This window comes from Dermacentor albipictus, unplaced genomic scaffold (assembly GCF_038994185.2).
Source record: "Dermacentor albipictus isolate Rhodes 1998 colony unplaced genomic scaffold, USDA_Dalb.pri_finalv2 scaffold_42, whole genome shotgun sequence".
NCBI classification, from domain to species: Eukaryota; Metazoa; Arthropoda; class Arachnida; order Ixodida; family Ixodidae; genus Dermacentor; species Dermacentor albipictus.
This window is the reverse complement of record NW_027225596.1, coordinates 966,802-982,482: the sequence shown is the minus strand read 5'-3', so window position 1 is coordinate 982,482 and position 15,681 is coordinate 966,802. Positions and strand designations below refer to the sequence as shown.

Sequence of the window (15,681 nt, the reverse complement as noted above, 5' to 3'; positions counted from 1 at the left end):
GCAGGTGCAATTTGCCCGCTGCGCCCTGCTTTTCTCTGCTCCGTTTTCTTTTCTTTTTTCTTTTGTCGGCGTTCTGATTTTTCATGTAAAGTCGATTGATGCACTGCTGTTCATTGTTTTGTAGTAAGCGAAAACACCGTGCGCTCCCACTTATGAGACAGCTGCGATAGCTTCAGCATTTACCGCGCGCAATATGTTGCTTGTTCGATCAGCCTTAGTCGACGTGAGGAATGTGAAATTATTTTTGTACGTTTAATAAGCGCTGTGTTATAGTAAATTAACCTGAGTAGTATCAAGAGACAAAGAGAAATGTGCTGTCATATTACAGTCTGCAATGTGTGAATAATTGCCAGTTTGTCACCTTATATGATTAGGTCAATAAAAATAACCTGTTTTTGGCTTTGAATTCTGCCCCCCAAGGCTCCAAGAACCAGCACTCATCCCATTCTGCCACCAGCCATTGCTCATCCATTCCCTTGTACGAAATAAACTTGATCTAGAAGCTCGTGCATCTCGAATCTTTTTTCCTCTTGCAGATTTGCTGCTACGAAGCAGCTGTTGAGCTTGCGGTATGAATCGTAAAAATGAGCTTTGCATAAGATGTGCGCATGTGAACATTTGAAATCCGTTTAAATTTACGTGTCTCCACCGCATATATCGAAAACGTGCAGCTGCTGTGAACGACGTTTAGCGATGGGTGACGGTCAACGGTCACTGACATAATGGCAGGCACGATAGTTCTGTTGGTGACATTCATTATTCGTCTCGCTTCGGCATACAAAATGTGCTCACATAATTGTCTACCACACGTGTGTGAAGTTTTCTTTAAATATCCTTTAAAACATTTCATGCCTTCCGACTCCGCGAGAAAACTTCATATGCGTGCTGAAAAACATTGCAACACTTTTTGTTGCAAGGTAATGCGCGTTTACACGCGAAGTTTTGAGCTGTCCTAGCCACGGGCTTAGTCAGGATCTTATTTTGAGGGAGTGAGGGGGGGGGGGTGTGTGTCCTATTCCTTATATGTACATTCGTGCGTGTGTTTGCATATGTGCGTGTATATATGAACACACAAACTAAACATTTCGGGGGTTGGCACCTCTTCGGCTACGCCAATCGTTCGAGCTTAGCCTGCATTAAAAAGTGTCATCTTGCTTAGCGCTTACGTACAGTTTCCGCGTGTAGCTCGCGAACAGCAGACGAAAAAGCAAATGGAGCACCGCGTGGCATTTGCCTCCTGCGCGCGCGAGGAGTGGCTCCACTGCAGAGCTGGATCATAAACCGCACCTATGCGCAACTCTGCTCCCTGCGGGAGCATATACAGCAACACTACGTTTAGACACCTACTAGCGCCACCTATGAAGTTTTGTGGAAAATGCATTAGTAGTTTCGTCACCAGGGGTGTTTGTTATGGCGGCGTTCAGCAGCGCAGCCTTCTACGGCGACCGCCGAAAAAGTAAGTTATATTTCTCATACTTTATCGCTCGTTCTTTTTCAGTGTTGAAATTTTGAATAGTAGACAGACTTTGCACTTTTGAAGCCATTTCTAATATTAAATTTGCCCTTTGCTACTGCATACCCACTACCCCAAGAATGATGGGGTAGAGTTCCAGTGTCCAATATATTGGACATCACGCTGTGCCAACACAGCGGATAATTGTGAAATACTAACATTCACTTTTCGTCTCTGTAACGTAAACATCAATTTCTGAAAAGCTCACAAAAATCTGTCAACTTTAATACACCTAGGAACTCAGGAGGATATGAGACCTCAACGTTTGAATAGAATCTTTGTCTTTAACCCGAAGGCGTCCCCACCTCAATAGGTGTATTTGGGCGCAACATGGGAAATGACCGCCATAGAAGCGACCGAAACATCACATTTTTGTTGTGCTCACCAAGCTTTTGACGGCAATTCAGGGCGCAGGCTCCTTTCCGAAGCGTACCAATCCTGAAGGAAGTCGAACCAGACCCGGTGTACACTCGTGCCCATTTGAACCAGTGGGTGCCTGGCGGTGGTGGGCATCGAGCCTATTACCTCCCGAAGCCGAGGTGCCCCTCTATACTTTTATTTTTCAACCCTACTCTTATACGTTCTCGGTCAACATATGCTGCAATTCGTGTCAATTGCTGCTGAACAGGACAATGCCATCTGAAAAGTGAACGTTCCCGAAATATTCGCCGTTGACCCTCACGCCTAAGACGTGCTAATAAAATAGCTTGAATAATTCTAATCATACAGTGGATAGCATTTGTGTGATTGTGTCTCCTCGCCCGACTCCTTTCTTGATAGGTAAATTTCTGCTTTTCTTGTGTAGGACCAACGTAGCTCAGGAGTCTTTGTAGATGTTTTCCAAGAGATTCATGCACACCTTCTGCACTCTTTGATTACGCAATGCTTCCATCACTGCTAGTGTGTCTTCTAAATTAAATGTCTTCTCATAGCCTATGAAAGGCATATAGGGAGGTTGATTGTACATGGATGCGATCCATTATTGAATATCCCTTCCTGAAGCAGTCCTGTTCTCTTAGTTGATTAAAGTGTTGCCTTCATTAAATTTGAAATTATCGTGGTAAATATATTATACAGTACCAAAAGACAGGTAACGGGCCTATAATAATCGAATTCTTTAACATCTGCCCTAATGATTAGTATAATGTTCTAATTCTTCGGGCTCTCTGGTACAATTTAAGTCGTGAGGTATTGCGTATAAAGATACTACGTATAGTAGAGTCAAATAAAAAATTTTTGGCTCACACTTAAGCATGCACGCAAGACGCGCCGGATTAGGTTAAGCATCACAGCTCCAAAGTGACAGACAACAAGCATAGATCGCTACACGCCCATGCAGCATTTTTTCTCTGGGTTCATGAACGACGCCTTCTCACACCCGAACAGGAGCGAAAAGCCACTGCTGTGACGAAACGGTGCATTGCACAGGCGTTCACCATCCGGCTCTCCGCAAAGCACGTAGCAGAAGAATGAGAAGAAGAGCTCTTCGTCCGCAAGGTAGCCGGCACTGGCACCTTGAGCTCATATGGCCGAGGCGGAGGAGGATTTCGACACACCCACAGTTTTCAGAGCAGACCAGGCCTCTCGACGGAAGCGACGGCACCATGAATTTCCAGGTCCGACGATCCACCACCTGTTCCGGGAAAGAGGCACTCCTGGTTCTCAGCGTAGACATTCGCGGGGTCACCTGGGCTGGTCGTCCCGACGTGATCGTAAAAAAGCGCCGCCGCCAGGCGCACTCCGACTCCTGACATGAGCACAGCTGCGCTGACGTTGGCCGCGTAGGAGGGCTCCTCCATATGCGCCAGACCCAGGCGGAAGTGGCGAAACCTGCCGGTGGCGCGTCCGATGTCTTCGTTCAAGGACTCCCAGAGTGACGCCCCCGTTGGCGCCTTGCCGCCAGCAGAGAGGAAGGCAGCGTGCGTCATCCAGTTGTGTAGACCGCTGTCCGTCTCGCGTGGATAACGGTCATAGGAACCGGCGGACGTGCTCATTTTCAGGCCGTTCAAGCTAGACAGGGCCAATTCAAAGTTCTTGTGCCTGCCAGGTAGTGCCGAGGAGTCGTTGGTGGCTGCATCTGGAGGGATGGCGCCGAGCGTCACGTCGCCGCGCCGAAGCGTCCCGGAGAAGGCGTCGTGGATAAGCGTGGCCACTTGCCGGATGTCCGCAACTTGGCCGCTCAGCGGCTGGTGGAAATAGGCGTCTATGGCGGTGCCGTAGAATCTGTAGGCGTCCGAGAAGCACCTGTCGTAGATGGACTCGGTGGCGAGCTCTTGACTTCCTCCGAGCAGGCTTGCCAGGAGGTCGGCGCTCATGTAGTCGACGAGTGCCTGCACGCAGAGGCCTCGGACGATGTCGTTGGTCACGTGCTCACCATGCTTAGCGTGTACCTCGAATAGGGCAGAGAAAACGTCGATGCTCCGGATGGCCACGCCGCCTCGGCGATTGTCTTGGTCGTCCAGTAGCGAGATGTTGAAGTACCGCTTCGTCAGGGCGTCCCAGCGATCCTTCGACACCGAGGGCGTGTACTGGAGAAAGAAGGACACGTTGGCGTTCCTGGCGATGTAATCGCACGCCTTCTGGTAGCGTTCAAAAAAGACGTCCAAGTAACCGAAGTGACTGGCGAGTTCTTTCAGCCTGGTTTCGTTGACCGCTAAGTCTAGCGTCTCGTAGGTTAGGTGCAGGTGGTCGAGGAGCCTGCCCGACTGTCGAAGTCTCGCCAGCGCCCTCGCATGACCGAGGAAACGCGAGGGCAGGCCGAAGAAGAGGGTTGGGAGCCTTGATATGGATGTCACAAGTTGATCCGTCTCCATGATCGCGAAGTCGAAAGCGACGGGGATGAACACCCGTCTCGCGATGTAGAACAGCACTCCGAGGAAGTCTGGACGTTCGTTGCGTCTTGGCCAAGTGATGTTGCCCCTTTTGAGGACCTCCTTGATCTCGGGCGCCCTCGGCACTTTGATGATGTCCAAGCAGGTCTGCATTTCGTAGGTTGAGCGTGAAATTAAGACTAAGGAAAACTTATCTGGAACGTTAAGCATGGTAAAAGTAAAACAATACAAACAACCGGCTTTATGAATTGTATACGTCCCAAAAAAGTTATTGATAAATGGATTCTAATCAGATCAACGGAATACCCAGGTAAATTTGATATCCGGAAAAAAGGAAATGTAAAGCAGAGAGAGGGAGAGGTGGTCTGGACAACAACAGCAACATTTTATTTCGGTTCACATTATGCACTGAAGAGCGAGGAAGATTGGGCTAAAGGTCTTTCCCAACACCTGACAAAGGCCCAGCCCCCCTTCGGTCATTCGAGCACATGCAGTTGCAGTAAGATTTACAAAAAAATGTTACACAGTGTTTACACAGTCACTAAGTGGAATTCAAACATTTTCCATGTCACGCCTAATAATAACAACAAACACAAAGATAACAAGAACGATGCTAAAATACAGCAATGCAAGTCATTACGTAGCATGCAAAACAGTAGGTTGAAAAATCAGTCATTGGTAGTTACTAAGCGTTCATTAAAGATGCAGAATTCATAACGCGGTCACTGATGAAGAAAACAAGGGTACGATACTGGTTTACATCTCTCGTTATAGCAAACTGTTTAAAAGATTTGAAAGCAACTTACCGTTGGAATGTTTCCTGATTAGAAAATCATTTCTGGATGAGCGTTTAACGTACGTGGTATAACAGCCGAAAATTCTTGAAGGCCATAATTTGTTCGTGATGGGTCAAACCCATAAGTTAATGTCGAAAATCATACGGTGTGTTCACATTTAAATAGTTTTGTTCAAAAGCTTGTTTATCATTTCTGACTAGTTTACGCACTCAATCGATAAATTCTTTAGATATGTTTCTGCAATGCTCAGTAGGCTGTGTTTTAAAAGTAAGCTTTTCGTGCTTTTACGAAGTGATACATTTTGAATAGCACGTACAGCTCTTTTTTTTAGAGTATAGAAAGCTTGATTACATTAGTTTCCATAGTCGTTCCCCATAATAAAATGCAGTAATAAACATAGGGGTAAACAAGCAGTAATACAATATCAGCTTTACTTGAACGGGTAATGCATAAAGAAATTTATTATGCCAAAAGAACGAGCTACTTTAATGGACAAATAATTGATATGTTCTGACCACAAAATATTCTCTTGAAATACACCAAGAACTTTGGTTTTTGTCTCGCACTTGATTTTGACTTCATGGGATATTTCAAGTAGAAATTACTGTGAATGACCTTTTAGTCTGAACACTACATAGTTTGTATTGTTAACATTTAATTGCAAGTTATTTTCTTTTAGCCATATTGCGAGTTCAGGTAGCCGTGCATTTGCTATATACTGCAATTCTTGACAATCTTGTCCTACAAAAATAATGCACTCGTGTGGTTTGCCTAAATCACAATATCGTTAGTAAATTGTACGTGAACTACGTCGTTGATTTATATCAAAAATAGGACCCGACATAATAAAGACCGTTGAGGTACACCTGTTGAAATGATTCCTTTATTCGACTTAATATGATATACAGTTTTGTATTGTTAGCAATTATATTCGAATAGTTACTGAGTAAGTCTGACGCTACTCCTCGTATACCGTAAAAACTGAATTTTCTTTTTAGTACATCGTGCGATACTGAATCGAAAGCTTTACGCAGGTCTAGGAACATCCTCACCGTTATCGATTTTCGCTTAAAGTTGCTAAGCATTTTTTTCTTTTATACTAAGTAAGGCGGATTCCGAACTTCTTTTTCTAAAGCGAAATTGTCGATCTACAAAAATGTTGTTATCAGAAATGTAACTATATAGGCGATTGTTAATTACATATTCAGCAACTCTTGAGAAAACTGACAGCACAGAGATAGGACTATAGTTATTTAGGTGGCCACCCTTGTAGATCACACTGACTCGAGCTAATTTCATGTCATCAGGAAAACAACCAGAGATAAGCATGACGTTACATGACGTTATGATCTCGTTTACTGTCTGCTGTATATCCGCCAGGCACGTGCAGAGCGGCCTTGAGCCCAAGTAGGCACAACAACGTTAGCCGAACAAAACCCGCTTTATCAAAGGCGAAAGCCTTGAGTGGCTCGTTGCAATGACTCATACGCGCAAGAATGCGGGGTCTAGTCGAGTTGTTCAAAAAATACTGCCATCAAGTCGAACGGTTCAAAAAAGTTGACGAGGGGTACAAAAATGTCATCATCAGCAATGGCTCATACACGAAACAAATAACGCAATCTGGAATAGCTGACACAGCCGTAAGCAAGCAAATCTGTAATGGCTGAATATGAATGAAGGCACAAAAGGAGAAATGAACGAAGGAAAGAAAGAAAGGAAACATTAACATTAGGATTGGCTCATACCCCCGTAAACAATCAAATATGGAATGGCTGAATATGAAAGAAAAAATGAAAAAAGAAAGAATGAACGAAGAAACGAAATAAAGAACGAACCAACGAAAGAAGAGAGAGAGAAGAAACAAAGAGTGATAGAAGGAAATAAAAAAAATGACGGAGAGAAAGAAAGAGCGAACGAAAGAACTTTTAGGTAGTGGATTAGGTGCTCGCGTGTGTCATTGCGGAAGTCGATCTACATGGCAATACGTTTACTTCGCACTGTAGCTCGTTAAGCCTTGCAAGAAGTCCGACCCCTCCGATTGGATAACTTAATGCGTTACCACGTGTGCAGCACGTTTTCACCTTGACGTGTTTACAGGAGCGTAACATGCTGCCGACTTTTTCGATTAGTGGCGGAACGTATATAGTACTAAAGGTAACCCCTGGCGCCCTCCACTGCTATGTAACATAACCACAACACCGTCCGTGCAGACGCTGATTGAACACCAAAGCCACTGACCTGTGACCCGGAAGTAAGTCACGGGACTTTTGTTCATTGTGAGACGGACTTCGCGTGTGTAGAACACCTTTGACTGCGTATGGAGTGTTCAGGGTACCTAAGTATGCGTTCAGGAAGACCCTCGACTATGACTGTAGAATAAGAAACTGGAAAGCAGGAGTGCAATAACAACATTCGTAGAGAGCAACAGGGAAAAGCGTGAAAGGCGCAGAAGCCGGTATTCTAGGGAGGCACGATGGTGAAGAAGCCAGGTATGGAATTTAATCGCGAAGTGAAGCAAGAATGAATTCAGAATAAACTCTTCAGGAATTATGAGGGCAGATCTTTACGTTTCTAGGGATACATTGTTCCGGTATACAGCTCCACACTTCGTTTCACATGTCCAATACCACGTTACTTACATCTTACATACACAGTAGTTAGAACATCACGACCATTCCAACCGCGTCGCGTGGCGTTGTATGAAGTCGGTGCTGGTAGCGCCATCTCCTGGTGCTTCGAAAAGTAACCGCTGTGAACGGTCAAAAAAAGAAGAAACATGCTGCGTGTTGTTCGGGCGTCTAACCAGTACAGCGCCTACCCGTCGCTTCGACGCCGCAGCGGCGTCTATCGGCACGCCTAGCACGGCTAGGGTCTAACCGCCAAACTCGTAGGCTGCCTTGCCCTTTGCTCCCAGCTCGGTAACTCTGAAGAGGAGGCCGTCCTCGGCCCTAGTGGCGTCCGGGCGAAAACTGGCTGTCGTGACGTAGAGCACGTCGTAGTTCTCGCCTCCAAAGCAGCACGACGTGGTGTACTTGGCTGGAAAGCTTATCTTGGTCAGGATCTTGGCTGCCGAGAGAAAAAAAAAAGATGACTATGTGTGAGCTCTACAGTGATGTCGAAGAAGGGTTACCGGCACTAGTGTCACCTGGTAAATACTTGTGCGACAAATTTATGAAAGCCTGCATCCATTTATTGAAAGGTCTATAGATCACCTACAGACGATTCCTGCTGACTACTACAGTTCGAAAATTGCCTACAGATTATGAGACTGTCCACCGATGGTTCTGCACTTTCAATCAAACTTACCTGGTTGTTCCTGGTGGAAACTTTGGAAAGCTTGCTTCCTGCCTTTGCTACAAAACGTGTGTGTCTGTCCATAAATGCGCAGCGCAAGCTATATCGGCGGGAAAAGTCGCTCATATGATGCCTATAAGCACTGGAAACATGGAAGCGCACTATTCCTTAGCTAGAGCCGAGCTACCACTGAATCTCCAAATACGTAGTTTCTACCGACGTAATCCAATATCTGTATACACTTATTTTACCTTAGAAGCGGTTTGTGATCAGGTCTCCGGCGATTTCAGGAGCCAGGATGAAACAGAAACCTTATGTACCTACATGGTTGTGCGCTGATACCCCACGTCACGCCAACACGTGGTTGCGTTTACATCGCTGGCCTCTTTCACGGGAAGTGAATGCTGTTTCAGATTTTTGCTTGTATTTATCTCACCTCGAGAGCAAAGTTCAGCCATCATTTCGGCGGGCTTTTTGAGATTCTCTGTCGATATCCGGGAACACGTACCTAGCCAGTAACGCAGACTAGTCGCAGACGGGCCCAACTAACGCAGACTAACGCAGACGGACCCAGTTAGGCACCCCGGCCAAAGGAAGAGTCAAGCTTCCTTTGTCAAAGAGTCAAACAAAGGAAGAGCCAAAAGCTTCCTGGTCCTAATTTGAATACATAACTGGCCACCGTACCCAATTAGGTAATGGCCTCGAGTACTTTCCATAATATTTTGCCAATCTGGGAGTACCGCTAGGATCAATACCGGATCAACTACAGGTCATTTAATGCTGTTTGTAAATTCTGTAAACGAAATTGGTCTCTGGAGAGGCTAAAAAAATTAAGCTTTATACGGAGGGCTTTTGCAGAGAACCACCGATGAGTTTGACCAAATATCATTGAACAATAACCACGATGAAAGCTACAACTCGTGCAATTCTAAACGTCTCAAAATGCAAGCACGTTTCGATTTCAAATACTGATTTCCAAATGAATCGAATTGAAATTCAAAGTATAAGCAAGAATTCGCAGACACCAGTGTGCGCCTACCGAATCACATCGTCCGCCCGAACATTCGCTGTTGATTTAACAAAGACCCTACCCTATTGCCTACCTGTATTTCCCGTGGGCAAATCTTAAGGTGGGCAAATGTGCCCCGTAAATTGTGGCACTCCGCAAAAGAGGAAGGACCCACCGGTCTCTGGGTCAATCTGCACCACCGCGCTGCCTTCGAAGCACGCCATCCAGATCTTGTCGTTGACGTCGATGGTCATGCCGTCCGGAAGGCCGAGGTCCTCGTAGCCAGGCGTCGTGCGGAAATCAACCAGCACTCGCCGGTTGCCTGTACGGACACGCGCCGGTTTGTTGCAGCGAGGGTCTCGAATTTGCTATTCTTGATTCCAATACGTATATCGTACGAGAGTTTGCTAGCCCTTTGCTTGCTTTTAACCTTACGTACTACTACATGAACGACTGTGCTTGAAAGGGCGTTCCTTGTCCGCCAACTAGGCCGTCAACGGCACTAACACACTCAGGGACAGCCTTGTAAACAAATACACAAGAAAGAGGTCGGAAGGACAGTCGCCCCGGTAGTTTATTGATAATAAATTGCACGCGCAATCCCCAAGATAGTTCCGCTTCCACGTGGAGCAAAGTACATTTTTGTTCACTTTAGTTGCCCTTTTTCTTATTATTTCCACATTACAATAAACGATAACGATTAACTTCTCACGTGGCTTCCCTGGCTTCATTCTTCGTCACCTTGTACGACTGTAAATGACAAAAAATGAAATCTCTGGGAACCTCTTGATCTTCTGGCTCAATGACAACCACGGTACTATAACGTACTGAAGAAGAGAAGCTATGCTCAAGATTTGTCTGCAATCGATCGCCACTGTCGAATGCTCAGTAACTGGAACGGCCTCGCTCTGCCATTTTCGACATCGTCTGTACATCCGTAATTATGCAACGCGTCACTGACCATTTCCAAATGAGCGGTGCCTGCATATATATATATATATATATATATATATATATATATATATATATATATATATATATATATAGGTTGCGTTGTTCCTTGGAGGGATTGTTAGGGGGGCTATTGAATGTGCAGCTTAAACACTGGAAAAATTAAAACGTCATCGTGTCACCCATAACACGAAATACCTCTTGGTGTATATATATATATATATATATATATATATATATATATATATATATATATATATATATATATATATATATATATATATATATATATATATATATATATATATGACTTGATCTTGTTCAATATTAAACTTGTGCCCCAACCCTTACGTACTATCGCCGAATCGGGCGTCTCAAAGGGACATAAACCGAAGCTGTTCCCGCTGTGTGCCTTTGCAGGCGTACAAAATAATCGACCAAGTGGTATTTCGTGTTATGGGTGACACGATGAAGTTTGAATTTTTCCAGTGTGTAAGCTGCACATTCAATAGCCCCCCCAAACAATCCCTCCAAGGAACAACGCAACATATCGCAAATATTGCGATGGCTCAGGCTCCTGTTCATATAGGAAGTTCAGCTTGGACGGACGCTTATTCTGTGCACTGTACGCTTCAACAAAGCATACCTCTGTGGTGCACCAATAGCAGTCAGCTACAGTGCATTGTATTAAAGCTCGGATATTAGGGAACTGGGTAAGAGTCTCGTGCACACTCCGCTAAATGCTTGGTGCCCTGAAACCAGAAGTTTCAGATATACCTCTAACAAAATGTTTAAGGTGCAATTTAATGGCACACACACGCACACGCACACACACACACACACACACACAAATAAATTTTATATTTTCTGGTGCTATGATTAATGAGGCTCATTAGAACACTATTGCCAGGCAGTTGCCAAGTAGAAGAGCAAGTTTACAACGGAACTATTTTCACGGACTATGCAATACAGTTGTGAAGATGTGGCGGAGAACCGGGACAGCTGAAGAACGGTTCTTGATTTCTATCTAACTAATGACAAAAGTGTCTTGTTTATTTACGTTGAGCGTGAGCATTACGAACTGAAAACCACGCAATCTGGAGTACCGCATCTTCAACCTTGAACATTTGTTGAGATTACGCTTTCTTTTCCTTGTAGCGCAACGCTACATCGTTCTAGATAACCGCGTCAGGGGCTGGGCACAGATTTTATGAGTCTGGTCCGAGCAGTAGTGCCCGGACGAAGACCGTAGTCTGCTGCAAGCCTTTATCGATGTTGTATTGTGAAGTTGCGTGCCTTCGTAGTAGGTGTTCTTGACTCGTGCATCTGACGCCCCAGAACAATTTGGATTTCACCAAGTCGCGGATAACCCGAACCTGTAGTTCCCGGCGGAAGACACAGAACACGAGGTTGTGTGGTGATGACAGAGCGATAGCCAAGTTCCGAACCCATAACTACTTGCGCTATCGCTGTTGACTAATTGCAAGAGGAAACAAGAAATGCTACCCAAATAGCCTGACTAAAAAAAAAAAACAGACGCCATCAAGCGCACTGTTCTTTAAATAACGTGATTAGCCTTCTATAAGTGTTTGACCAATTTCCTACATTGGCAATTGTCGTGTATGGTTTCTGCACAACTTTATAACAATAATTAGAAGCGAATTACCTTTTAGAAGATTAGGTCATAAGGACAAATTGACAAAGGCCGGAAGTGGCCATTACAACTGTTGCGACGTTATCAGTTGGTTTGCGTCCCTGCACTCTCCGGTGTTTCTCTGAACGACGCGAGGTCAACTATAGTAATTCGTTTGCACAGCCTTTTTTTGTGTGCACTTTGTGTAAAGGGAAAAGTGAGTGGCTGTGCCTTCGATGCAACTACAAAAATTACCTAAAGCCATCACAAAACACCGGGTAAGGGTTTACGACTCCACAGGCGGGCGAATGAGCGGCAGCTTGCAAGCTAAATATTGGCATTTTGCATCCAAACTGATGGGGACATAACTGCGTTAGCAACACTTCCTTTGGTGCGTGAATAATATGAACTGTATTACAAGATGCGCGAACTGCACGCACTGTATGACATATTGGTGGTGTGGGTATTGTCTACTGTAGCGCAGCGTTGAGTAAATGCGTGAGCAATAGTCCAGCATCTGCAGTCTCTGTTTCTAATTTCCCGTTCCTGAACAAATGCAATGGTATCGTGTTTAACCAGAAGTTCTTCCCTTCAGGTGATGTTGCTTTACAAACAAGGCGTCAGGCACGTTCTCTGTGTGTCCTAGCAACCGTAAGCTTGGGAAAACTTGTGTGACCTTCCTTTCGTGGCCGAAAAAAAAAACAAAAAGAAAACTGGCCTGCTCAGATTTCGTGGCCACCCTTCTCTTGCTGTCAGTCTTTGTTTTGAGCACGTCAATTGAAAGGCACATTTCCAATGGAACTTCCCCAAAAGGCTGGCACCCACAAGAGTGACAACTGCTTGCCTGACACCCCTCGCTCTACTTACTTTTGCATTTCGACAAACAACCTCTATGTAATGATACCAGCGACGACACTGTAGCAACAGTAAACATCATTACTCTTGGAGGTATTAAATGGATTGATGACACAACAGATTTTATACATTACACCAGCTTGAGTTGGCTCAAGTCTTTAGCGAGTGTCTCTCTCATAAGCTGCCATGAAGTGAATAGATCGCGAGTGGCACGATCAGCATACTCACTGATCTCGCCCGCGGCAATGTCGAAATCGAAGGCGTAGATCAATCCGGGCACCGAGTCGCCGTAGAACATGACGCTGCTGTCCGTCGTCCACGTGACACCGTTGGATAAGGTCACCCCGTTCAACTTGTGCTTCAGCGTTCCCTTCGAGTAACACCAGAAGTTGTTCTTCTTTGGTATCAGGTTCTGCACTCCTGTGGAGGGCATCGACCCTGCAATTGAAAAAAAAATTTAGTTCTGGGGCTTTAAGTGCCAAAACCACGATGCGGTTATGAGCTACGCGCCGTAGTCGGGGGCTCCGGATCAGATTTGATCACCGAGGATTCTTCAACTTGCACTTAAATCTAAGTATAGACCAGCAGAACTTTTTGTTGGGCTAGTTAGTGCATATTAAAGCACTCGTGCGTGTCTCTTCTTCTTGTGTCGTCTGTTTGGCGCTATAATACTTCACTAAGTATAGACAACCGAATTTTTGCATTTCGCCCCCAACGAAATGCGGCCGCCTTGGTCCGGGATCGAATGCGCAGCGCCATATCCATTGGACTGTCACGGCGCATGCGTGACACGGTGACGTAGATACTGTATCGCAGCGGAGACAGAAGGGGAATCATAATAAAGGCGAGCAATAGTATACTGCGCACGCGGGGGGCTGACCATCACGCTTTCAATCGGTCACTGAGGGTAGTCGATTTCAGAAGCTTCAGCAATCCCTGGGCAATGCCGATAATGCCCGCGCTATGCCAGAAATAGCACTGCTACTGCGCCAGCTTCCCCGTGGCTCTTAGGCGAGAACCTAATGCGTCTGGTGGAGAGAGCATGACGTTAGGCATCTAGCCTGGATGAGGAAACCTATGCAGCCATCTCTACTCCGTTTGGAGCCTACCTGCACTTCGGCTCTTGAGAACTAAATCCTCCAATGTACCCGTATCTCTAGAGGCTTTGCTTGGTTCGTGGTAGCTTTTAGTGACGCCATAGTCTCTATTGACCTTCGCCACTCCATCACTCTCGCTTCTACTCTCCCGCATAGACTCCGCAATATCAGTGCGCTCGGCGCTATGTTGATGGTGAATGAACGTCATTTGAAACTTGTCATTCGAGCTGGGAGAGTCCCTTATTCCAGGAACCTTCTGGCCTGCACGGCCCGCCGGGCCAGGGCATCAAATGGGCGCGGGTCGACCAGGTCCGGCTTGGAGGCCATAGCCAACCAACCAGCGAGAAAAATAGCTGCAGACGCAGACCTCCTCGACACTAGAAATTCAGTTTGCCTATCGCACGGTGAGGGCGTATCTCCTGTGAGCATTTCCTTTATACAGTAAAAGCTCGTTAATTCGAACCGCAAGGGGAAGCCGCTTCAGTTCGAATTAATGAAAGTTCGAACTAACGAAAGTGAAGGAGAGAAACAGTACACTGCGATTTGGAAGCAGTAGGGCATGTCAGAAAGTGATGGCGTGTGCCGCGGGCACACGCCATCTTCAAGTCGAAGCTCTGGGTCCGACTGTGCCACACCACCGATGTCCACCGAAACGAACGTTAGCCGAGACTTAACACTATCGCAATGATTCGCGACGGCCGATACCTCCTAAGCTGAAAACAGAGGTGCACAACCGATGAAGACTGCCGAGACAAAGACGCTGAACATGTGAAGGTGGCGAAGGCCCTGATTCGTTGGTTCTTGATTGCAAGCGCAGCTGCGACGTACTTGATTCGCTGTGTTTTGGCGCTTGCCGTGCCATCTCCGCACAACATTAGCAGCTGTACAAGATTTGCAAAGCCTCCGAGATTCACAACGGGCAAGAAGTCTTGGAGGTTACGAAGAACGGAGAGGCGGCAGCCGCCACTGCCTTCTGGCTGACCCCGCGTCGGTTAGATTTTTTTCCGATTTTGCCTTCTCTCCCCGTACTCTCCGTTTCGGAGGCAATACAGCCTTGTGTGTAGGCAGTAGGCGCTTTTTTCTGGCCGTGTGCCAGGTGAGCGTAGTTCGAATTATCCGTGAGGGAACCTTCTCGCGTTCGAATTAACGGACTTTTTTATACATAGACTTCTGTGGAGCTTGGCCGGACCAAATCGTACAGTTCGAATTATCCATAAATTCGAATTATTGAAGTTCGAATTAACGAGCTTTCACTGTATTATCTTGTAAATAGACTTCAAGACCCTCACGCGACGGTCCCTCTTAGCCTTGTGTCATCCTGCATGGCTGCTGAGGAGAGGAGGCGCAGGAAAAGCGGCGCGCTGAGAAGGCGAGGCGTACAGGCCTTCGCCGATGCAAGGAGCACATCGAGAACGTGTCGCGGACACATGTGGCAACGGGACACATAACCTGGTTCCAACAAGAGTTGAGTGCACGTGCCAGCTGGTTGGTTACATTAACATGGTGGAGAAAGTGCGCTAAGATAGAATGAGAAGTAGCGCTGCATATACTCTGAGTCCATTAAAAAAATAATTATGCAATTTTACGTGGAAAACCACATGATTAAGATGCACGCAGCAATGGGAAGCTACGGATCAATGTCGACCACGTGAGGTTCAGTAGCTTGTGCCTAACAAGCATATTTGCATTTCGGCTCCGTAG

The 15,681-nt window shown here is 46.0% G+C and overlaps 2 protein-coding genes across 9 annotated transcripts in view; both read right to left on the bottom strand.

Annotated features, from left to right (window-relative positions):
- Nucleotides 1–1,701: 1,701 nt before the first annotated feature.
- Nucleotides 1,702–7,867, bottom strand: LOC135913659 (uncharacterized). Its single transcript, XM_065446208.2, has 2 exons — nucleotides 7,781–7,867; nucleotides 1,702–4,491 (listed from the first exon to the last, which is right to left on the bottom strand). Exon 2 carries the CDS (start codon nucleotides 4,324–4,326, stop codon nucleotides 3,079–3,081), a length of 1,248 nt encoding a protein of 415 aa, XP_065302280.2. The 5' UTR covers nucleotides 4,327–4,491; nucleotides 7,781–7,867; the 3' UTR covers nucleotides 1,702–3,078.
- LOC135913678 (regucalcin-like) overlaps nucleotides 4,711–15,681 on the bottom strand; it is a 53,555-nt gene continuing 42,584 nt past the window's right edge. For all 8 annotated transcript variants that reach the window (XM_070530049.1, XM_070530052.1, XM_070530050.1 and 5 more), the window contains 3 exons: nucleotides 13,112–13,321; nucleotides 9,620–9,766; nucleotides 4,711–8,207 (listed from right to left, as the gene is read on the bottom strand). In XM_070530049.1, the coding sequence (XP_070386150.1) occupies nucleotides 8,014–8,207; nucleotides 9,620–9,766; nucleotides 13,112–13,321 (551 nt within the window). In that variant the 3' untranslated portion in view covers nucleotides 4,711–8,013. The remainder of the gene's footprint in view (nucleotides 8,208–9,619; nucleotides 9,767–13,111; nucleotides 13,322–15,681) is intronic.

What these genes read in the sequence shown, in the direction of transcription:
- LOC135913659 (XM_065446208.2), bottom strand. Translation starts at nt 4,326, where the DNA reads ATGGAGACGGATCAACTTGTGACATCCATATCAAGGCTCCCAACCCTC.